Source organism: Rhipicephalus microplus, chromosome 1, assembly GCF_043290135.1.
Source record: "Rhipicephalus microplus isolate Deutch F79 chromosome 1, USDA_Rmic, whole genome shotgun sequence".
Lineage (NCBI taxonomy): Eukaryota > Metazoa > Arthropoda > Arachnida > Ixodida > Ixodidae > Rhipicephalus > Rhipicephalus microplus.
In genome coordinates this window covers 105,764,759-105,790,492 of record NC_134700.1, presented here as the reverse complement: position 1 = coordinate 105,790,492, position 25,734 = coordinate 105,764,759, and the positions used below count along the sequence as shown (strand labels likewise).

Sequence of the window (25,734 nt, the reverse complement as noted above, 5' to 3'; positions counted from 1 at the left end):
TATGTACAAGATACTGCATATACTGCCATACCATACTTGTCCAACAAATACTAATAGTATTAAAATAATTCAAAAATTTAACATTCAATGATTTTTGGGGTTTAACGTCAAAAACCATCTTATGATTATGAGAGGTGCTGTAGTGATGGGCTCCGGAACGTTTAACTACCTGGGGTTCTTTAGTGTGCACCCAAATCTGAGTCAATGGGCCTACAACTTTTCTACCTTCATTCAAAAATTTAACAGAACATTGTGAAAATTATGTACTTGAATATAAAAGCACCTAAATTCTGCATTGCCTTGTATTGTTTCATAACCTTCACATAACAATAATCAATAATTAAAACTAGCATTAAAGCGGTCATTAATACCAAGCTGGTGTGCATATCTGGTGCACGGCCAACACATATCTGCATATATGCATGAGGGACAACTTAACATAGCATCCTAGGTCCAAATACAACAGTTGATATAGTGTTCACTAGTGCAGCACAATCCACAAGGCGAAGAGCCACACAATTATTTTAAAATGCATTAGTTTCTTTCCCGACACAAAGATTTGACTTCCATACGCACAAGGACTTACCGACTGCAATGCTGACAGGTGGTGCGTATTAAAAATAGAATAGTTTTATGAATTTCATCTACTTACACGGGGCTTCAAAGACTTGTCAAAATTTTAAAGGTACCACAAATGATATAGCTTAACATTTATAAAATTCGTGTTGAAAGGTAATAATAATAAAAAATACCAGTTGCTTTTTTTAGCATAGAATGCAAAGCCAAGACTTGAAGGGCCCTAGATAGTGCACAAGTAACTATCAGTTCACCCTCAAAAGCAAAGTACACGTTAGTATCAGTTCAAATTGTACCCCGACACTGCGACATTACGCATGCTTTTGATCACATCCTCACCTAAGCTCAATATGTTCACACATTTTCACGGTTGGCTTTGTTAGTGACGTACAAGCAGCAATTCAGTTTGTTTCGGTCCCTGATATTGTCAACACTGCTCACACTGGTGCACGCGGCCAGCAGAACAACTCTATACAGTCAACAAACCAAGGTGCACCAAACAAACTTGATATTTACCACATTTCTCTTGTTTCACACTTGCGCATAGTCATCTGCACATAAAGAATATTTGTATGGCAGAGTTAAGTCATCTTTTAAAATGTGTGTTTGTCCCTTTCAATTGATTCAAAAAAGTTTTTTTTAAATATTGTACTATAGAGCTTGAGCAAACTATCCACCTGTGTTTATTTTAGTCTAGATAAAACAAAATCAACAACTAGCACATAGCTTGCAACCTGCTTACTCCGCAACTGCTGAGTTTCTTAACATACAGTTGAAGATCAGCATCACCATCAATGTCTTGAAACGGCTCCTCTTCAATTACGTGGTAAAACCTATGTTCAGAACCCCATTTTTGAAGCCATGGCACCGTCTTCTGGCACAGAGTTCAATCCTATGTGCAATGCAACAAACATTACTGTGCAAGCGTAACAGCTCGCCCAAGCGCGGCCAGAACGCGCTCACGCACTAGCGCGTTGCGGGCTGCGTATAGGACAGCTGAACACGTGTCCTCTCCCCTTACAGACTGTCAGCGTGCACTTGATGGCATCGGTGAACGAGGTTTTGCAGACGCACGATGAACCCATGTGGCCCCACGTGGCATGGCTATCAACCTACGTAGTGTGTGCTACAGATGATTAACATCCACACAAACCAAAATAAATTCATGATGTACTCCACTTGTGAGGACGCGTGAACATGGGGAAATGTGCTCCTGACAAACGGAACTTTTTAGTCAACCCATCACTTGCTTCGCATGCTAGTTTCATGGTTCCACTGTGTTGAACATGGTGCAATTTTTCTAGTACCACGAGTGGTTTCTAAAGGCACTCTAAAGACAAATGTTAAGCTGAGGTTTATTGCTGATTGACTCTTCATAAAGCTTGTAATGCTACTTTTGGGTCAAACCAGTGGTTATTTTGAAATAAAATACCGTTTTACTTGTCAGAATCTTGTTAGCAAATTTCAAATTATCTGCCTATTGTGCGGAAAATTTCAAGTGACTGTTACCGTGCATAACGTTGCCCGGATTTACTGCGCGGCCGCAGACACCACAAGCAGCAGAACGAAAGTAGGTGGAGCCACAGCAGCAACAACGGCTAATGAACCATTTTCATCTCAATGGAATCTCAATGAATCTACTCCCACGTTCAGCTAGCGCACTCACCGACACATCACGTTTTAAGTTTTTTTTTAGAAAACAACTTTGGCGCTACTTCATTTCTGCTTTGTGGGATATATATATATATATATATATATATATATATATATATATATATAAAGCACCTCCACCAAAATATAATGTAAATGCAAGGTCAAAAGCGGTATCAGCGTCGGTACAAAAGCTGCAAGAGCTGACCGGGTATACGGGCAGCGTCGCAGCAGCTACCAGGCAGTCTTAGCTCGTGCCTCGCGCCAACGTGTCGATGTCGTTGCAGTAGTAGGCATTCCTCTTCACTACAATATATTGTAATGAAATATTGAATCTCAATAAAAGACGCTCTGCTAGCAATGAAGAAGACGATGATGATCGGTGGCTGTTGTAGTACCTCGCGCACGCCGCTCGCCATTAGCCAGACCTGCCTGATAAAGCACATTTTGCCAAGCTGCATCTGAACCTTTTTCGACGTACAACACCTCTATTTTAAGTGGTGGAAGAGCCGGGGTTCCCATCAACCCGGAACTTCGCGATCGGACGCTATCCTCACCGTTCACCATGACTGCTCTTGGCCCTTCTTAAGCTGCCTTACCAACGACAGTATACTGTACTGGCGTGCCCCGGCAACGCGACCCACCAATTTTTCGCGGCAACGACGAACAAGACGTTGACGACTGGCTCGTCGAGTACGAAATCGTAAGCGCTTCCCACAAGTGGAACGCCTGCGACCAGCTCACAAACGCGCGTTTTTACCTCGCTGATGTGGCTAGCCTCTGGTTCAAGAACCACGAAGGCGAAATCAGCAACTGGTCCGCCTTCAAGACCACCATCGCCGCGGTCTTCGGCCGTCCCGCCATGCACCAGCTTCGCGCGGATTAGCGTCTTCGTAGTCGAGTTTAGCGCAGGGACGAGACCATTACAAGTTACAATGAAGATGTCTTGTCTCTTTGCAAGCGCGTCGATGAATCTCTAACCGAACGCGACAAAATCAAGCACATCATCAAAGGAGTTGACGACGATACCTTCCAGATGCTCGTTGCTAGAAATCCAAAGACCATCACCGATGTTGTCCAGCTCTATCAGGAGTACGACGAGTTGCGTAAGCAGCGCGTCTCGACGCGCAGGGCCGCTGAAGATACGGCTGAAGTTTTCGCCCTCGTACACGACGTCGCTGCTGATCACACCGTCTTACTGCCCCACATCGAACAATTCATTCGTGAAGAAGTTGCGCGTCAGCTTTCTCTTGTGGCCGAAGCATCCGCGCCAGTGACTTCGTTTGACCCACGTCTACGCCAGGTCATTGAGACACAGGTGACGCAGGCACTGCCTACATCGCCATCTGTCCCTATGCCACTGACCTACGCTGCCGTCGTTGCTAGACCCCCAGCCACACCTGTCTCTGGCACATACTGGGGCACCGGGTCCTCCTACCCTGCGACACTGCCTACATACACGACAGCCCATCCCGTTTCGCCCCCAGCACCTTCTGTCGTTAACCCATGGCGCACCTTGGATAATCGACCCATCTGTTTCGCATGCGGTTTCGTGGGACATATAGCACGCTAGTGTCGCCGTCGACTTCCAGCCTCCAAACCATAGGAATTCTGCAAATTACCAGGCTGCCCAGAATCCCCAGCGAACATCTCCTATCACCGTCTCATTGCCCCCACGACGCCCTGTCGATTTTCGCCGGTCATTACCATCCCGTCGCCGATCTGTCTCTCCGATGCTTCGGCGCACGAGCCCCGCTCAAGAAGAAAACTGACAGCCGCCGTTCCGGAGGCAAGAACTGCGTCGTCGTCGACATTTCTAAGACCTCCTCTTTGTCCGACCAACGAAATTGATGTGCTAGTAGAAGGTGTTGCTGTACGTGCACTTGTCGACACAGGCGCCGTCGTTTCTGTAATTAATGATAAACTATGTCGCAAATTGAGAAAAGTTACAACGCCGCTTACGAATCTTGCTCTGCGTAGAGCCACCTTCCATTTCATCGCGCCGACAGCTCAGTGCACAGCACGCGTTCTTATTCAAGATGTTTGGTACGCCGTCAACTTTGTTGTTCTCCCACGTTCATCTTACGACCTCATACTAGGATGAGATTTTCTTTCTACCCATCAGGCCCTCGTCGACTGCGCTCGTGCTGAACTCACGTTGACGAATCCGTGCCTTGATATCGACCACCACAGTCCCTCGAAAGTGTTTGCCGCAGCTGACGTCCGCATCGCGTAGTTGTCCGCCATCCTAGTGCCCGTGTTTTCCCCTGCGGGAGGACGATGATTCGGTGCAACACCGAATCATCGTCCTCCCGTTTGCCGTCAACTTTTGCAATGGTTTGGCGGTACTTTATGCGTGCAACGTTTCTGCTTGCCCTACATCCTGCTACGCGGCGAGTGTCTGGGAAGCCTCGAGACCCTAAATTGTATTTTCGAAGACCCGATCTATCCAGACAAGCCATTTTTACCGACTTGTGCCATTACACCCGCAACTGACGCTAATGAACCTATGGATGTATTCCGCAAGTCCATTGATTGAAACCTCACGCCTGGGCAGCAGGAACAGCTGATCAAGCTCCTACAGCGTTTTCGAACCTCGTTTGACCACAATCAGCCTTCCTTAGGTCGAGTGTCATCTGTTATTCACCGTATAGATACCGCTCAAGAGACGCCATTACGGCAGCGTCCATATCGTGTGTCAACTACCGAATGACGTGCCATCAATGAACAGGTTGACGACATGCTGACACGTGGCTTAATCGAACCGTCAAGCAGCCCCTGGGCCTCTCCAGTTGTGTTGGTGAAGAAGAAGGACGGATCCATCAGGTTTTTTGTGGACTACCGACGTCTCAACCGAATCACGCGCAAGGATGTCTATCCACTTCCACGCATTGATGATGCCTTGGACTGCCTACAGGGAGCTGAATTTTTCTCTTATTAGATCTGCGCTCTGGACATTGGCAGGTACCCATGGCAGAGGCTGATCGCGACAAAACAGCTTTCATCACGCCCGACGGGCTTTACGAATTCACAGTCATGCCCTTCGGCCTCTGCAACGCGCCAGCTACTTTCGAGCAAATGATGGACTCTATCCTTCGAGGCCTCAAATGGAACGTTTGCCTTTGTTATTTAAATGACATTGTTGTCTTTTAAACTAATTTCGCAACCCATTTAACCCGCCTCGAGAAAGTCCTCGCGTGTATTTCTGCCGCGGGGCTGCAACTGAATCTGAAGACGAGCCATTTCGCCGCTCGAAAGCTTACGATCCTTGGCCACGTGGTTTCAAAAGACGGTATTCTTCCTGACCCTGCCAAACTTATAGCCGTTTCAGCGTTTCCCAAACCAACCACCATGAAAGAGCTCCGAAGCTTCATAGGCCTGTGCTCTCACTTCTGGCGCTTCGTCCGCAATTTCGCGACGATCATCGCTCCTTTGACCAAGCTCCTTGCTGGATCTAGAGACCTTTCAGCCTGGTATGCCACCTGTGACGATTCTTTCAATTAACTGTGCCGCCTCCTCACGTCGCCGCCTATTCTGCGACGCTACGACTCATCGGCGCGCACAGAGATCCACACCGACGCTAGTGGTGTCGGGCTAGGCGCTATTCTTGCACAGAAGAAAGACGGCTTCCAAGAGTACGTGGTTGCCTACGCAAGCCGAACTCTTAGCAAAGCTGAAATCAACTATTCCGTCACTGAAAAGGAATGCCTAGCCATTATTTGGGCGATAGAGATATTTCGACCTTAATTGTACGGGTGCCCTTTTGACGTCGTGACTGACCACCACGCCCTCTGCTGGTTGTCGTCACTGAAAGATCCAAGCGGTCGCCTCGCCCGATGGGCATTACGCCTTCAAGAATATAATATTCGCTTGGCCTATCGCTCCGGCCGGAAACATTCAGACGCGGACGCCCTATCTCGTTCGCGCCTACCCCCTGACCCGGACTGCTGCGAAAGTCTAACCTTTGATGCCACTGCCGTCACCATCACCGACATGCCATCTGAGCAACGCAAGGACCCTTGGGTTTCTTCGATTCTAGACATCCTGGCTGGGCGGACGGCTTCGCCCCCTTCTCGCACGTTGCATCGGCAAGTCGAGCACTTCGCCCCTCGCGACGACGTGCTGTACCGACGCAACTACGCACCCGGTGGACGTCAGTGGCTACTCGTGATTCCACGTCATCTGCGATCCCAAATTTGTTCCAAGTTTCATGACGACCCCCAATGTGGCCACGCAGGTTTCCTGAAGACTTATTCTCGCATACGTCTCCGATATTACTGGCGTGGCATGTACCGTTTTATACGACAATACGTTCGGGCCTGCTCGACGTGCCAGAGACAAAAACTCCCCCTTATCACGCCAGCGGTACCTTGTTACCCTTACCATGCCCATCCCGACCATTCGACCGCGTCGGCATCGATATCTATGGTCCCCTTCCCAACACTGCTGACGGTAACCACTGGATCATAGTTGCCGTCGACCATCTCACGCGGTATGCCGAAACTTCATCCCTTCCCTCGTCTACAGCAAAAGACGTTATGACTTTTGTACTTCACAACATCGTATTACGTCATGGAGCACCTCGGGAGTTACTGAGCGATCGTGGTCGCGTGTTCTTGTCAGACGTCATCACAGCATTGCTACGTGAGTGCCACGTCGTTTACCGCACTACAAGCGCCTATCATCCCCAGACCAATGGAATGACAGAGCGCTTCAACCGCACCCTTGGTGACATGTTGTCTATGTATATCTCGTCAGACCACTCCAATTGGGACTGAGTGCTCCCGTTTATCACGTTCGCCTATAATACCGCCATTCAAAGCACTACTCGGTTCTCTCCTTTTTTCCTCCTTTACGGACGCGAACCTTCTTGCACTATGGACACCATTCTTTCGTACAAACCTGACTCCTCAGAGTCCACGACTTTTTCTCAAGCCGCTACATATGCAGAAGAATGCCGCCAACTGGCAAGATCATTTACAACCCAAGACCAAGGACGCCAAAAGCACCACAATGACGCATCAAATGACACTAGTTCCTACGACCCAGGTTCACTCGTCTGGCTGCATGTCCCTTCTGCTACACCTGGCCTTTCTACCAAGTTGGTTCCGAAGTATCACGGCCCATATCGTGTGCTACAAAAAACGTCACCAGTGAATTACCTCATTGAGACACTGGAACCATCTTCTGACCAACGTCGTCGTGGCCAGGAAATTGTCCACGTCTCGAGACTTAAGGCCTGCTACGACCCTCTCGTGTTTACTTGTCCATAGGTCACCAGGATGGCTCGTTATTTCGCGGGGAGTAATTGTAATGAATTAATGAATCTGAATAACGGTGGCTCTGCTGGCAATGAAGAAGACGATGATGATCGGTGGCTGTTGTAGTAGCTCGCTCACGCCGCTCGCCATTAGCCAGACCTGCCTGATAAAGCACATTTTGCCAAGCTGCGTCTGAACCTTTTTCGACGTACAACACCTCCATTTAAATATTCATATATATATATATATATATATATATATATATATATATATATATATATAATGTGTGTGTTTGTGTGTCATGTCCTCTTGGTTTTTTTTGTTTTTGGGATTGTTTGTTGTTCTTTGCTTAGTGTTTGAACATGTACTACCTGCATTATCGCTAATGCTACGTTGTCTTTGTTGACGTAGTTTATATATAACGTAGTTCTGCATTATTCTGCCAAATATGGAAATTCCTATCTTGTATATATTTATCAAGTGTTTACCATTTTTTACATGTAACACGCCCCTCTCTCTGTACTGTGAAAACCCTCAGGGAATAATAAATAAATAAAATAAATATTCAAAGAGTATCGCAGTAGCGGCGGGGCAGCGACACTCATAGCATGTGCATGTACATCTTGGTGCGTGTTTCGCTTTCGCTATAACTTTTTCGTTGTAGTTAACGGGCGCACAAAGGTCGTTGCACAGTCTATGTTTTCAAAAAGGGAGCGCTTTCGAGACACAGCGAAGTAACAACTCAGACGCTTATTCGTGTTCATATTTTCTATGAGTACGTTTAGTGCGTCATTTGAACGGGATAAATGTGGAGCACGTTTCTGTCTGCTTGCTATGCGGCGCCTGACTTTCAGATTTGCTGCTATCGCGTACGTTGCTTGGCCTTTGCGGCAAAGATGGGACTTTTTTCAAAAAGGGGTGAAAAATATCGGCATTACGATAACTTAGCGAATTCTAACATCAGTAAGTATCCACAGGAAAGTGAAGGTGTGAAAGGATTCATTGATATGTGGTGTTTAACGTCAAAAAACCACCATAAGATTGTAGGAGACGCCGTAGTGGAGAGCTCCAGAAATTTCGACCACCTAGGGTTCTTTAACGTGCACCCAAATCTGAGCACACGGGCCTACAACATTTCCGCCTCGTACCGAAATGCAGCCGCCGCAGCCGGGGTTTGAACCCGCGACCTGCGGGTCAGCAGACGAGTACCTTATCCACTAGACCACCGCGGCGGGGCAGGACGTGAATGGAAATGCCGATTGTTATAACACTATTTGGGGTTTTGCGTGGCAAACCACGTAATGATCGTGAGGCACGCCTTTAGTGGAAGGCAACGTGCATGGACATCGCACGCCACAAAAAGTGACGTGCTTGGCATTCAGCGCCGCTTCCCTTCAACGAGGCATCGCATCTAAGTTTATTAAGGGGCTAGGTGGCGCACATTTTGTGACTGCAATAATGATAGAGACATCGCGAAGCAAGAGAAAACACACACACACACACTGCAGTGCAGGTTGCAGATGTGCTCAGCGACTCCGATACTCTCTATGTGTGCCATATTGAAACACTTTGGGCGAATCCTATAGGCAATGAAACTTGCGAATATTTGAAAGACGTTTGCTTTTTCTCATGCTCACTTTTTTTAGGCAGGGGGAGAGTGGTGAAGAGCTTTCTGAAGGCCTGGAGTTGTAGTTCATCGCACACATAGTGGGGAGCGGAAGTATGACAACTGCTTATAAAGGAGAGAGATAACTCTTCATTGAAAAAAAGAGAATTTACGCACAATACGCCAATTGCTGATTTGCTTCTCTTCGAGTGGAAGGGGATTGGAGATTGAAAGTAGGAATAGAGAGACATAACGAGAGCATAAAATCATGGTGTTTTGATTTAATGGCATATAATATTAGGAAAATAAAAGGCTATATTTTTTACCAGTTGAGTGAGGACGTGCAGTAGTAGATTCTCATTGCGTAGTTTCAAGGTACAGCTAGAGCTCGCTGAGCTTACAGATGCTGTACAAATACGCGAATAAATGTTACATACCACGTTTTCATAGTGGGAGGCAGGATAAATATCCCAATACGCGGTCATGTGACGAAGCTCATTCGGTTGCTGACGTTATGCAATGTACTCAGCACGCACTGTGACTAGCATACGCTCTACACCCAAATACCATGTGTTCCACAGTTTAGATGAATCCGCAGCTGTTGCAGTACAGATTGGCTGCTTGACCGAATCGGTACTCTATCAATCAATAAGTGTTTATTCAATGAACTGAATACAAAGTGGTTACAAATTATTTCGACCACTAGCCTGTGTGGCTAGTTACTGGTTCAATCTAATACATGAATACTTTTTACATGTCTGGCGCAGAGGAGCACGTTATTTGAATATAAATCTTTACACAAGTTCCATGATTGAGTAGCTACAAAGGTACATTATATATATATTTTAAGGCAAAGTTTTGGCTGCAAGACACTTCTTTTACTTGTCGAGCCTCTGCCCCACAACACAGGTCAGGCTGATGATGATGAGTATGTACATATGATAAACTGACGCCCATGAATAATGCTCACACTTATTTTCCCCCCACGCTTGAGCGGCCAGCCCGGACACGTCTTAGACGAAAACGGAACATCGAACGAATGGCTTCAGACGTGATACGTGGACAATCTCCGAACCATGGCAGCGACGATCCGAAGAAAGGTCGCTGGGCGTGACACGGTAGTTCACTGGTGACGTTTGTTCATTGATTTTATAGGGTCCAATGAAGCGTGACTGAAATTTATCGCACAATCCTGGAGTACGAATGGGTGTCCAAAGCAACACTTCATACCCAGGACTGAAGGAGACGTCGCGATGAGATCTGTCGTAGCGCTGCTTGCGATCTTGCTGATTGGCTTCTGTATTAAGGCGAGCCCGTTGCCGACATTCCTCGAGCCTTGTGATGAACTGCTTTGATACGGTTGCCGAGGCGTAAGTTGGAACATTTAGGAAAGAGACGTTGATGGTGACAGTCGGTGAACGCCCGTACACGAGGTAGAAAGGCGAGTAGCCAGTAGTTCTTTGAACAGCGGTGTTATGGGCAAACGTCACAAAAGGCGAAATCGTATCCCAGTTGTCGTGGTTTGGTGCGATGTACATCGATAGCATGTCTGTTAGTGTCTGATGAAATCTCTCTGTCAGCCCATTAGTTTGGGCGTGGTAGGCTGACGTCGCCTTATGTACTGTACCACAGGTTCTGAGCAGAATCTCGATTATGGTGGACAGGAACGTTTTGCCGTGATCACTCAGGAGGACGCGAGGTGCACCGTGACGCAAAACAATAGCGTTGAGAAAGAAGTCTGCGACGTCTGAAGCAGAACTTGTGCGTAGTGCAGCAGTCTCTGCGTACCGTGTCAGGTGATCGACAGCAGTCACAATCCAACGATTACCTGCAGGTGTGATGGGCAGAGGTCCGAGTAGGTCTATGCCAACGATGGCGAAAGGATTCTCGGGACACGGGATGGGCTGCAGAAGGCCGGCAGGAGACGAAGTTGGCCGCCCCTTCCGCCGTTGACACAGATGGCAAGATGCAACGTATTTGGCGACAAAGGTGGAGATGCCAGGCCAGAAGAAACGTTTCCTGATGTGGCTTTGTGTTTTGTGAAATCCCAAGTGGCCTGCACATGGGTCGTCGTGAAAGGCTTCCAGGACTTGGTGACGTAGAGAACGCGGAAGTACTGGAACCCAGCGGTGTCCATCAGTAGTGTAAACGTAACGATGGAGCACATTGTTATCGAGCTTAAATTGCCGTAGTTGTCGGCGCAATCTAGCGTTAGGAGTAGATGATATACCATTTAGGCGTTGAATAATGCTATTGCAATATGGATAATCACGCTGGCGTGTGGCGAACTCGGTGTAGTGATTTGCAGCCGGCTGTCGATAACCGCAAGTTGTGATAATGTGAGGGGTGACGCAGAGTTTTGCCCACCAGACGAGCAATCACCTGACGTACTCGATGATGACAGTGGAAGGGGGCAGTGAGAGAGAGCATCTGCATCTTGGTGTTTTTTGCCAGACTTATAGATGACGTCAAAATTGTACTCTTGTAGGCGGAGCACCCAACGACCGAGGCAACCACACAAGTTTTTCAGTGACTATAGCCAGCACAAGGCGTGATGGTTCGTAATGACTGTGAAGTGGCGTCTGTAAAGATACGGTCGAAATTTTTGTACGGCCCAAACGACAGCAAGGCACTCCTGCTCAGTTATAGAGTAGTTCTGTTCAGCAGCCGTAAGAGCACGACTAGCATACGCAATAACTCTTTCCCGTAAAGTGGCATCCCGCTGTAGAAGAACTGCACCAATGCCATGGCCACTCGCGTCGGTGGGGAGACATGTAGGTGCATTCTCGTCAAAATGGCACAGAACAGGGTCTGATGTTAAAGCATGCTTTAGGGCTTGAAAGGCACGCTCGCAGTCGTCGTTCCAAGCGAAAGTTGATCCAGATGGCAGCAGCTAATGCGGTGGTGACGCGATGGTAGCGAATGGCTGATGAAGCGGCGGAAGTAGGACGCCAGGCCCAGGAAACTTCGTAGGTGTTTCTGATTTTCTGGCCGAGGGAAGCGTTTCACGGCAGCAAGCTTGTCAGGATCCGGGCGAACGCCATCTTTGCTGAAAAGGTGGCCCAACACATTGATGTTCTTGTTGGCGAAATGGCATTTCTTTGTGTTTAGTTGAAGTCCAGCACTAGAAATACACGTCAAAATTTCGTCTAAACAATCAAGGTGCTGATGAAACGAAGTGGAGAAAATGACGATGTCATCTAGATAACAGAGAGATGTTTTCCATTTTAGGCCACGTAGAACTGTGTCAATCATGCGTTCAAACGTGGCAGGAGCAGTACATAAAACGAATGGCATCACGTTGAATTCATACAGCCCGTCTGGTGTTGCAAATGCAGTTTTTTTTGTCCGCTTTGTGCATAGGTATTTGCCAATAACCAGACAGTAAATCCAGGCGGGAAAAAAATGCAGCGCCTTGCAGACAGTCAAGTGCGTTGTCGACTCGTGGTATTGTGTACACGTCTTTTCGCGTGATCTTACTAAGTGCTCGATAATCGACGCAGAATCGCACCGAACCGTCCTTCTTTCGGAGTAGCACTACAGGGGATGACCACGAGCTGCACGAATGCCGGATAACATCTCGTTTGAGCATATCAGCAACGTTGTTCTCGATGATTTTCCGCTCTGCGGTTGACACTCGATATGGGCGGCGGTGTACAATTGTATTGCCTTCCATTTCAATTCAATGTACGGTGGCGGAAGTGCGACCCAAAAGCTTGGAATTTACATCAAATGAATCACTGTGTTTTTGAAAGATACCCAAAAGTTCTTGCTTTTGCGCTGACGTGAGATCAGGATTTATTGTGGCTGTTAAAGCAGCCGTCGTAGCATCGTCCTCAGTACTCGTAGAGAAAGATGGTGCGTCTGCGTGAAGGGGCACCAGAGAAAGTGGTTCGGTGTCTGTGAAGCAAACCACACTGGTGCCCTGGGGCAGTGCAACACGCAAAGAAGTAGGGTTAACTGACGTAAGTAATGCTCTGCCATCATGAAAGCGCACCAGGCTAGGAGCTATAGTAAGCCCACCAGAGATGTAGCGTCCACACGGTGCTAGGAACACATCACCAGTACTGATCTTATCTGATGTCAGGGTCAGAATATGCTCATTGCATGGTAAACTAAAAGTCATCAGCGGTGACGAAGCGCTGGCTATGAGCATCTTTATCGGACGAAAGCGCAGTATCTGATATACGAATGATTCTCTGACGGCAAGATATCACGGCTGAAGAGTAGGAGGGAAAGTCCCACCCTAAAATTAGCGCATAAGCACACGATGACAGATTGAGGAACTGTATATGGTGAAGGATGCCCTCAATAAAAACTCGTGCTGTGCAAACACCAGAAGGCTTAACAAAAACCGCATTAGCACAGCGAAGGGGAGGGCCATCATACGGTGTCTTCAGTTTGTGCAAACGGGAACACAAGTCCATACTAAAAACTGAGAGCGATGCACCTGTGTCCACCAAGGCTTGAGTCCATATACCCCCAACACACACTGAAAGTACCTTTGAAAAGCGTTCCGGAGGAGTTCGATGCAGTCCGCCAAATGCAGCTTTCCCTCCTGAAGCTGCACTGTTTAGTTTTCCGGGTGGTGATCAGACGCCGTGGTAGCCGGACGAAGTGGTGACAAGGAACGGCGCATAGGTGACGGAGAACGACAGCGTGAGAAGCGGAATGTACTGGCTGCGTCGAAGTTCTTTGGAGATGGTGAGCGGCGTTGGTACAGTTGATATGGGTGGCGATGCTGTGGAGCAAGGGCGAAGTCATCCCTCTCGAAGTCACCATAGCCCCGCCTTTCGTGTTGTTTACATCGACGACAGAACCGTGAGATGCGGCCACGCATTCCGCAATAATAGCAAATTGGTGGAGTTGGGCGCCAGGCATGGAAAGAAGGAGGCGGTGCCCTTGGGGCAAGGGCATTCAGCGAGGGCTGCGTAGTTGACACATACTGCGGTGATTGCTGAGAAGGTGACGCTGCAACCACCTGAGCGTATGTCGGCTTTGGAGCGGAATGCGAGCTCGGGACTTGCTGACACGTCATGGATGCCAGCTCCTCCCTGACGATGTTGCGGAGGCTGCCTGCAGAAGGCGTTATGCGGAGCTCAGAGGACGACGAGGTGGCCTGGAGTTGTAGCTCCTCACGGATAATGGACCGTATCAACGACCGGAGCTCATTGTCATGCGTTGGGCTGAGATCTCCTGTGTCAGGTTGTAAACGTATAAGTTGAAGGTCATCGAGTCGCTGACACGTACTGATAATATCCGCGACCGTGGTGGGGTTCTTTGCCGCTAAAGCGTTAAATGCGACGACGCCTATGCCCTTGAGCAGGTGGCGAACGCGGTCGTGTTCCGCCATCGAGCTGTCGATGCGACGGCATAGGGCGAGGACATCCTCAATGTACGAGTTATAAGACTTGCCGGAGTGCTGAACACGTTCAGCAAGCTTCCGTTTGGCTATGTCTGCACGGACAGAAGGGTTGGCAAATATCTGACGGAGCTGTTGCTTGAAGGTAGGCTAGTCCGGGAAATCCAGTTGATGGTTGAGAAACCATGTATTAGCGACCCCCGTCAGATAGAACGGTACGCGGGACAGCTTCACAGAATCATGCCAATAGTTAAGCGCACTCACACGGTTGTACTCATCCAACCAGTCTTCAACGTCTTCACCGCGAAGGCCGGCGAACATCGGTGGATCTTTTTGGGGGGTGGTGACAGTCCAAGAATGCATGCCCAGGGGTGCAGGCGCGATGGATGGAGCCGTGTTGTTGTCCTCGTCTTGCGACATGACCGTGAGCTGACTGCGCAGACGGCGACCCGACCGGAGCTCCAGGAATGGTTGGTAGTCGAAGATAACGAAAAAGAGCTGCATAGAGAAGACCAAGGGACCGGGAAGCACTCTCCACCACTTGTAAGGCAACGTTTTGGCTGCAAGACACTTCTTTTACTTGCCGAACCTCTGCCCCACAACACAGGTCAGGCTGATGATGATGAGTACGTACATATGATAAAATGATGCGCATGAATAATGCTCACAATATATATATCTATATATATATATATATGAAACTATATATTTATATATATATATATATATATATATATAAGAAAGTATATATATACATACATATATATATATATATATATATATATATATATATATAATGAAACACACGGGACAATAAATACAAAATTGCTGCCAAGTCTTAAGTACAAAAATAATAAAGAACTAATGGCCTATATTGTGTGAAAAGTACAAAAGATAGGGCACCTTGAAAGAATGGGCAGAATTTTCGCATAAAGCTGCGTTGCAGAATAAATAACAGTCGACCTTGAATTAGAAAAAGGGAGAAGAAAAACAAGAAACAGAAAGATATGTACCAAGTGAGACATACAAGTTATGGACGTGGTCTTCACTGTGGTCAAGAACACGACTGATTCACAAAGTGTATTTTGCAAGTCAAAATACATTTTCGGGCAAGTTTAACTTCAATTGAAATAGTGTTCTAGATTTGAGCACCAGGTAAATGATTTGACCATTCGCGATGTACATTCCTGCAATTGGGAAGGCTAAAGTTGCCAATGCCTGCATGCCTTGTGCTGCGGGTAGGTACAGAAAACGTACTCACATTTATTGGAAAGTTGGTGTTAATGATTGAATTCATTAATACCATAGTTTCATAATTTCGCTGAGACGTGAAAGGCAGTATCCGAGTTGAAGAAAACAGATTACAGCTTGTGGTAGAAGAAAACGCATTGACTTGTAGGGCGCGTATTTGTAACTTTACGATCGTTACGGTGTACGTTGGATAAGTAAAGCCCCATATCTCGCTACGATAACTGATTTGAGAGTGAAATACAGAGAAGTGTGATGATCGAAGCAATTTATAAAGAAAGCAACATCTGGCTTCAATAAGCATGAAGCAGGCGAAAGCGAGCTTCTTGGATATGTAATTAACTTCATCTTTCCAATTAATGTTTTCGTCTATTCGAACTTCCAATATTTAAACGTGGAAACGCGTTCAATGGGTGAGTTGCTAATTTTCAAGAGCAGATGATTAAAATCTAGAATGTTTCTCTTGGAATGAAATATAACGTACATAGTTTTTTCTATATTTAACGCAAACTAGCTCCGGGCGAACCATGTGTAAATCTGTGATAACTCGGCCGTGACTTGTTCTTTTAGCGAATGAAGAGAGTTACTTCGAAAAAGTAATGTGGCGTCATCAGCATAAAATACGGTTTTGCATGAAAGAACAGGCAGTAAGTCATTTATATATAACTTAAATTATTTAAGGCCTGGCATGGTTCCTTGGGGTATTTCTCATGTTGTTTTTCTAAAGTCTGAAGTAATGCGATCAAAATCAACAAATTGTTTTCTACCTGCCAGATAACTAGAAAAAAACTGAAGTGTCTTGTCAGTGAAACTATAATAAAATTTCGATTTCTTTAGGAGTATGAAATGGAAAAACGTATCAAATGCTTTTTTGATATCTAGAAAAACCCTGAAGGCGATTTCATTATCAAGAAGTACTGAGTTTACGAACCATGCTAGAGTAAAAGTAGCTGTGGTCGTGGACCGATTGGTGATGAAAACATTTTTTGGTGCATATTAGGTAAATTGAGCTCAAAAGGGCAGAGACGGGACCTAATTATTCTTTAAAAAGCGTGTTTTTGATGTTGTTCGCTTAATAGCGTTTAGACAGAAACGAAGGTACAGCGTTGGCATATGTGGAGAAAGTCTGAATGGGAGTGTTTTTCAAAGATACAGGCTTATTCAGTGGACGAAGGTGGAATGATGTGTCGGAAGGTACTAGAGCTTCTGATTTTCTTCAAACGCAATTATTTCAGCCACATGAGAAGCATCAATAACGAACACTAGCATATGAGTAACCAAAGACATTTCTTACCCCCAAGGACTGCAGATGTTTCCGAGGTCCGATACCGGATAGCATTAGTAGCTGTGCGGAAGCAATCGCTCCAGCGCAAAGTATAACTTCTTTTCTTGCTCGAACAGTATTTGTTTTGAAGTATCGCCTGTACTCCACGCCTGCAGCTGTCATTCCCTCGAAGATAACCTGAAAAAAAAATGTCCTACTTTTGACGCTTGCTTTCGCCTTTTCAACTGAGAACATGCAGAAAAAACCTTTTAATTGCGGTACATTTCTTAGTCGCACGATGTTGCGCTTTGTCGTCGCTGTCCTCGACATCACCAGTGCTCACACTCGCGTCTCATGCCAACCCAGGAAGACACCCGCAAAACTGTCGCTACATGAGCCACCAGGCGCTTAGCAAGCCGAGCATGCGCAGTAGAGATGTGGACCTCTCGGTCGACTTTTTTCCCCGAACGCGGGCGATGTGTATAAGAGCGGCTGACTGTGCGCATGGCTAGTTTTCGGAATTCAGCCAAGGGCATCTTTAATTGGCTGTCACTTGACTTGCACTTTGCTTGACTCGCACTTTGCTTGACTCGAGGGTATGCGACGCCAGCAACAGTACCTTCAACGAGTAGTGCACCCAACATCAGCGTCCCACAGCTCGTTGAAGGCAACACTTCTCCATCACTCAATAAATAAAAATAATGAAGACAAAATTGCAAATAATGATTCCCAGAACATGCCCAGTTACGAAACATCTACGTGATACCTCTAACACTATACAACGCATTTACTCGAGTTCCGCCCGTGAGAAGATGCGGGCAGTCATTTTTACAGCTTCATGCTTATGAATATAAATGCGATATTTAAAGGAAATAATATATATATATATATATATATATATATAAAAACAGACTGACTGAAATAATTTTCGCACCTTCTTCACGTGCGCGTGAAGTGCGACGTCCAAGTTGCGCCTTCTGCGAACGTCATTGGTGATGAAGGCTTTACTTGAGCTCCAGCGCTCTCCATTCTTTACGTTATTTTGTACGCGGGAAAAACCTAAAAGAAATAAAAGTGCATACAGATAAGTTTGCATTTCTCTTGTTTATTCATAATAAAGAATATCAGTTGCAAAGGCTAGCTTTCAGAAAGTTGACACCACCGCATTGCGTGAAGTGCTATGCATTATGATTTGGTTACTGCGAATGCATCATTAACACTGAATTCCATCTGTGCTGTTTTTATAATTTAGAAGACCCGCTTTGCCGCCACGCCTGTGCGCCGCACAGCACTTGAAGGCACTGAGTTATGTAGTCGCTCTCCCTGAATGTATTTCTACAATAGAGCAGTGTTTCGTTCTACTCTAAAGCAGGTATACGCAAAGCAGCCCGCGTTAGACAGCACATGTGGCCGCAGGGTACAAAATAGCGTGAAGCTTAGACATAGCACTTCCGCAAGGAAAAAAGCGCTGCTTATGATTGTTGCTCTGACATTTAGAGAGAATCAAAAAGTGCGCACTGGTAGTGTCGCCCGTGCGCGCTGGCAGGCTAATGACGTCTTTCACCCGCCAGTAGCGAATGTGCTGTGGTGGTGATATCTGTATTCATCCCTGGAAGAAGAATAAAATGGAAGGGACCAGGGAAGGGACTGTTTGCGCTATTTGAGAGGAGGTCGGCAGGGATCCCCTGGGATACTGCAGGCTCTACCGCGTGCTGGATGAGCCGGCATTAGTCTTCTGGCTCGGAGGCACGCAAAAGAGACTCTCACGACACTGAAGTGCTCGTGTTGTGTGTGTTGAAATGCGTTCATGTCCTCATCATACGTATGAGTGTCCCCGGATATGAGCAATATCGACCTCCATAATAACCGCTAATCTCTTGTTTGTTTCGGTGGGGCCTACGAATTTTTTTTTCCAGAATTGTGCTACCCTGTTGCTTTGTAGGCATGACTCAAGAGCCGAAATTGCTTTGCGCATAGCGACAGAACGCTCTGCTGCCTGATTGCAATATATGTGGGGATGACTAACGTTTTGTGCAAATTGCCGCAGACTATTGCGCAGTCGAACTTTCAACATGTCGGTGGATGTAAATTCGTCTGCCAATTGCGATAGCTTGTTGTTCAGTCAAGTTAACCCTCAATTAATGGATAGGTAAATTATTTAAAAAATGAAGGGAAGAAAACGAAATTAGATTAGCGACAAAGCATACTAAATCACGTACAACCCGATACTAACTCCGAAGTAGAGTATTGCGACAAACTCAGACGGGTGCTCTAGTAAACTTTCTTTACCGCTTCCGTATTAGGATGGAGAAAAATCGCCATCTTCGTTAGACGCTGATGCAACGCAGCCTGCACAGTGTGGAATGATACGATTCCCTATTTTCAGCACCGCCGCAGAGCGTTGATCAAAAACGTAATGTATGACCTCTGAGATTCCTTGTATTCGCACAGATCTTGGAGCGGAATTTAATGTTTTTGTTGAGTACGCTGTGGTGGCGCTGCCACTTATTACACTCACAGTCAAATTTGTTCTCTTTTGCTATACACCTGAAGTTCTATTTTGTCGAAATGCATACCAACTGAAGCTATTTTCTCAAGTATTTAAAAATTATTAGTCTATACGAAGCTACACTACCAAAATAAAAACTTGACATCTTATTCTGTCATTTGAGCCCTTATTGTAATTATCAATTTATTCTACTTCTGCATCACCTTGGCGAAACCTTGCGCAACACTTCAAACGACGATCACACGATTCAGGCGACCGGCCGCAGCCTCCGAAGTGATTGACACTGTTCAGACATCACATTTTAAACTTTGTTCCGAACACCCTATTGTTCTAGTACACTCTAGTTGTGTTAGCATTAGCGCGTTACGGTAGAAACTTTATTTTGTTCCTGATTAACGCCTGTAAGCATGCTTACTAAAGTACGTGCTTTGATTTCTGAGTGCCTTACTTGTCTGGTTTGGCCCATTATAGTCGTTGTTGCTGTAACCAAGTTCCCGACCAGCCTCCAAAAACAGGTCACTGGCCTTTGTGTGTGAACTGGGAAAAGTAACAGGCACTTCTCCACTGTCTCCATGGTAACCTGTAAAAAAAACTTGTCTTAAGTAATTGCTTCCATTGCGTATGGTAGTTAAGTAAGGAACACTTAAAAGTAAATTCAGGTAAATTCATATATGAAAGCGTGTTATGGCGGGGTCTAGCAAGAGCTCACTGACGTCAGTCACTTCACTTAAATAACGTAGGTAAAAAGCGCACCAATTTAAGATGCAAAAACTCTAGAGTACACTTTTTTACGCATATTACCTGTGAATCGAACCCGTGGCCACTTGATCAGCGCCAATGCATCTCAGCCGTTACACTATACTCTTGCTTAGTCACATATACAACGCTTTACTAACGTGCTTCATATCACTCCCACGTTTTTCTCATCGTATCAGCTGGTCAGAGGGATCAGCATCGTTGGTTTGAACAGTGAAATGAAGTATTGCTTGACGAACCTAAAGTGAACCGACAGTGACATGTTAGGTAGTCGGTAAAAAGCAGGCTTTGTGTGCTGTTTTGTAGGATACACAACGGTAGGTTCCCCATGACGATATAATTCAGTAACAATGCAGTTACGAGCGTAGTCTTTCGCGTCTTTTTAGCATGTTACGACTTGTCGTCAGCCCTAAACATGGATCTTCTACGCCTGCTCTATTGAGGGCGGTGTAATGGACTACAAAACTGCTCCGTCAGGTGCCACGCAGCAAGGCGATGATGTAAAAGAGGTAATGCCGCAGAAGGCATTGCTTTGGTTAAGCGACAGACACTACAGCGGGAAGTAGGACGGCTTCACGCGTCCGCAAGTCAAGCTACTAACTCGGCTGCTAGCGCTTTCAAGTGCTCTGTGGAACTGTCTGTGAGAGTACAGAGCTTGACCCAAGGCTGGAAAGCGTCAGATTAGCTTTTTATTTCTTGAAATAATGACCCTTCATATGAGTGTATGTTAAGTGTCAGTGAATTTTATATTTATTTTGATGCCAACTTTGCGCAGGCTGCACGATATGTTGTGTCACAGTTTCGACTTCAACTACTTTGCTAACGTTTATTCATGGTTATGCAAGTTAGTCATTGGACTGCAAGTGTGCTGGTCTACCAGTGGCAACCTAGATACTAAACTTCAAAGGCTTGCATAGCTCCATGGACGTTGCGAGAGCGTTCCTATAACTAACCACAACTGCTGTCAAGACTCGATTTGCTTTTGTGGTATGAGATAACAAAATAGCTTTTCATACGCAATGCTCTTGTACCATTCCCCTAACATTATCTATATTACTAAAGATTTACTGAATGCACATATGTAAATGACTCATAGCTTCCATAACCAAGATACGTCGCTGTAAGCAACAGCCATATTATTCAACGAAGTGGGAATGCTGCATTGTTTATTCACGAGCATTTCATTATCAAAGTACTCTTCTCAACATAATCACTCCCTGGCCAACTTTGCGGTAAAAACCTAACCACGTGCGCTTTCTAAGTGCCTCTTAACAACTTGTAGCGGCAGGTGAATTGGCGTCGCAGAAAAGACAAAAGGTTCCCTGTGCCCGCAGCTTCAGCGGTGACCTCGACGTGACACAGGACGCAACATGATGATAAGGGGCGCGAAAAAAACGACACACAACAGAGAAGAAGTACACGGGACGACGCGCTACTAGCAACTGGAATATTTTATTCAGGAAACACCATTTATACCGCAGTGACATCAAATTTAACCCAACGAATCTACCAAAAACTAAAAATACATGCTCAGCATGCCTATAAGTAACGTTGCAGATAGGCTATCTCCCCTTCCTGCAGACTGATAGAGGGGTGGCTGATGCAATCAGGCCCCTCCCTCTGGATAAAGAGGGCTTCTATAATCTCCCTCTCCGCTGAGCCCCTGTGCCTGTAGATTACAGTTGTCTGCTCAAATACCGGCTTACAGTTACCCTGATCGCATCCTCTGCAATGCATCGCCAGATGCGTGAACGGCCTTCCTATTAAAGAGCTGCTGTGCTCTCGCAACCGCACGTTGAGGCATCTACCAGTTTGCCCTATGTATGCCTTGCCGCACGACAGTGGTATTCTATATACAACACCACGTGCGCAAGGAACGAACTGCCTTACGTGCTTAATGGCACATCCTCTTTTTTCACACTGCTTTGGCCTACCTGTCTTCTTACCAACCGCTGAGCAGATGCGGCCCACCTTGTTTTCTGCGGAGAACACGAGATCCACCCCATACCTCGAAGCCACTCTCTTAAGGCCGTGCGAAAGCCAGTGGATATACGGGATTTTTGACACTCTTTTTCTTCCCTGCGGGACATTCTTGTCTAGGCCTGTCCCAGGCCACTGCTTAATGGACTTTTTTATTTTTTCGCAAGCAGCAGCTAAGACACTATCAGGGAACGCCGCGTCTCTTAGTCTTTCCACCTGCGCGAAAAAACTTGTCTCCATAAGATGTGGGCATGATCTGTCCAACGCCGTTTTTAGGCACGTCATGGCAATGCCATTTTTTACTAGGCGAGAGTGCCCAGAGCTGTAATCAAGAAGCGGCTTCGCGGTCCTAGGGGAAAACATCCAACACACGTGTTTTTGTTGGAATGACAGCTGCAAATCCAGAAAACGCAGCTTTCCATTCTTCGGCACTTCGCGCGTGAATGTCAAGCCCCGCCCCTTATTACCAAACACACTGAGCACTTCATCAACTCTGCTATCAAAGTTGTCTGAATTAATCAACAGCAAATAGTCGTCCACATATCTGTACACTTTTTGGACCAAACCATCAAGGCCAGTTACAAGATCGTTGTCAACTCTGGCTAAAAAAATGTTGCTCAGTAGTGGAGCCCCTTTGGATCCAATACAGATCCCTGATCTCTGCACAAAGTTCTTACCCTTCCAGCCGACGTACGTGTGTTTTATGTAAAAGAACAATAATTCTAAAAAACTTTGAACAGAGATGCCGCACTTGGTCACAAACTTCATTTCATCATTGTTGCCAATGCACTCTTTCACACTAGTCATCAGTTCATCATGAGGCAGTGAATAATATAAGTCTTCTATGTCGATGCTAAATCCCGAAGTGTTCTCATGGACATTTCCTTTAAGGAAGTCCACTACCGTAGACGAGTTCGGAATGATGAACGGGTCCTCCACTTTCAGTGAGCTCAACTGCGACTGAAGATAGGTAGACACCGCAAGACACCAAGTGCCTCTCTCCGACACGATCGCACGGAAAGGAACGTCTGGTTTGTGTGTTTTCACTGAAAAGAATGTCTCCATAGTTGAGCCTTTCATCTTTTTCACTTCACTGCACACTTTTTCCAAGTTTAACCGAAGTAGGAACTCGCGCACTTTTTTTACTACCTCCTGCGGCTTCTCCGACACTTCGCGAAAGTTTTTACACACCGCCGCACCTGCTTTTTCACTGAACATACCTTCAGGCATAACTACAAAGGATCCTTCTTTGTCCGACAGAAGAACACGCAGGCCATTAGTGGTAAAAAAATCAATAGCGGGATCGAGACTAACAACCCGTTTTTTCCTACCTTCTGACCGCGGTAGAAGTTCCACGCACTCTGTGATACACCTAGATTTGTCTTCTTCCTTGACCTTGTTGGACACCGACCTTGCCAAGGCGACCTTATCGATGGCCCGTAGGTGTGGCTCAAAACAAAACTTTGGGCCCAGCTGAAGCACTCTCTTGTGTTCCTCAGGAATGTAGACGTCATCCATGACGACTACCGGCCGTTCAGGGAGGCGCTTTTTCTTTCTTCTCGGCAGTGTGGGACGAACGCTGTTCCAGAGGAGCTCCGTGACTTGGTCAGCGATTTTTGTCCAACTCCCGAAAGCGCGCATTCCACCTTGCCGTTCACACGAGACTACAAGGCAATCCCTGAAGAAACGCACCTGATGCTGCCACTCAGCGCTGAGAATCCTGCACATACGCCGGCAATGGCCTTCCGAAGGTTGCATCCATCCACACATCTGTTGCAATTCAGGGGGGCACAAGGATTCTCTTGCATACCAAGAAGCTGTTCTTGCCTTGCATTTGTAGATTCCGATGAGGGCCGTCATCACCGAGGGGTTGAACAAGACTGCGTTAGAACACTCAAAAGAGCCCTTTGTACAAGAAATTATACTCAGTAAAGTAAAAAGTTGGGCGAGTTGGTACATTCACGCGCGAAGTGCCGAAGAATGGAAAGCTGCGTTTTCTGGATTTGCAGCTGTCATTCCAACAAAAACACGTGTGTTGGATGTTTTTTCCTAGGACCGCGAAGCCGCTTCTTGATTACAGCTCTGGGCACTCTCGCCTAGTAAAAAATGGCATTGCCATGACGTGCCTAAAAACGGCGTTGGACAGATCATGCCCACATCTTATGGAGACAAGTTTTTTCGCGCAGGTGGAAAGACTAAGAGACGCGGCGTTCCCTGATAGTGTCTTAGCTGCTGCTTGCGAAAAAATAAAAAAGTCCATTAAGCAGCGGCCTGGGACAGGCCTAGACAAGAATGTCCCGCAGGGAAGAAAAAGAGTGTCAAAAATCCCGTATATCCACTGGCTTTCGCACGGCCTTAAGAGAGTGGCTTCGAGGTATGGGGTGGATCTCGTGTTCTCCGCAGAAAACAAGGTGGGCCGCATCTGCTCAGCGGTTGGTAAGAAGACAGGTAGGCCAAAGCAGTGTGAAAAAAGAGGATGTGCCATTAAGCACGTAAGGCAGTTCGTTCCTTGCGCACGTGGTGTTGTATATAGAATACCACTGTCGTGCGGCAAGGCATACATAGGGCAAACTGGTAGATGCCTCAACGTGCGGTTGCGAGAGCACAGCAGCTCTTTAATAGGAAGGCCGTTCACGCATCTGGCGATGCATTGCAGAGGATGCGATCAGGGTAACTGTAAGCCGGTATTTGAGCAGACAACTGTAATCTACAGGCACAGGGGCTCAGCGGAGAGGGAGATTATAGAAGCCCTCTTTATCAAGAGGGAGGGGCCTGATTGCATCAGCCACCCCTCTATCAGTCTGCAGGAAGGGGAGATAGCCTATCTGCAAAGTTACTTATAGGCATGCTGAGCATGTATTTTTAGTTTTTGGTCGATTCGTTGGGTTAAATTTGATGTCACTGCGGTATAAATGGTGTTTCCTGAATAAAATATTCCAGTTGCTAGTAGCGCGTCGTCCCGTGTACTTCTTCTCTGTTGTGTGCCGTTTTTTTCGCGCCCCTTATCATCATGAACCAGCACCAACTCGCCCAACTTTTTACTTTACAGGACGCAACGATCGGACGCTACAGTGGTGACCCGATGAACACGCCCTTCAGCTAGTTACCGGCTGCCATGCTTCCGTGACTCTCTCCGCCAGTGCTGCCGCTCCACGACTGGCTTCGATGACCATCAAATTATAGCGACAGTTAATACCCCCTAGCGCACGACCTGTGGCCCCTGTGGACGCTCTGCTAAGCTCTAAACAAAAATTATGGACTATCTTTATGAAATAAAACATGAGGGAATGCGAAGCAGCAGCTGTGAAAACAGCGTTAACCCGGATGAAACAGGTGCTGACACGGGTGCTGAAAGAAGGGTTTGAAGCGAAGCTTCATGTAGCGTTGACTTGAGTAAACATTGGTTTTACACGTGAAGACATCAGGGGGGCTGGGTTTTGTGTAAGTTTCATCACAGAATAACGACCGGAAAGAGTGTTTACACTCGACGTGCGGTAAGCGTAGCAGACGATGGAGCGGATG

The 25,734-nt window shown here is 46.5% G+C and overlaps 1 protein-coding gene across 1 annotated transcript in view; it reads right to left on the bottom strand.

Annotated features, from left to right (window-relative positions):
• LOC119177917 (glucose dehydrogenase [FAD, quinone]) overlaps positions 1–25,734 on the bottom strand; it is a 135,201-nt gene that overhangs the window by 56,905 nt on the left and 52,562 nt on the right. The window contains exons 4-6 of the mRNA XM_075886857.1: positions 19,925–20,056; positions 17,902–18,026; positions 16,998–17,165 (exon numbers count right to left, since the gene is read on the bottom strand). Of these exons, the coding sequence (XP_075742972.1) occupies positions 16,998–17,165; positions 17,902–18,026; positions 19,925–20,056 (425 nt within the window). The remainder of the gene's footprint in view (positions 1–16,997; positions 17,166–17,901; positions 18,027–19,924; positions 20,057–25,734) is intronic.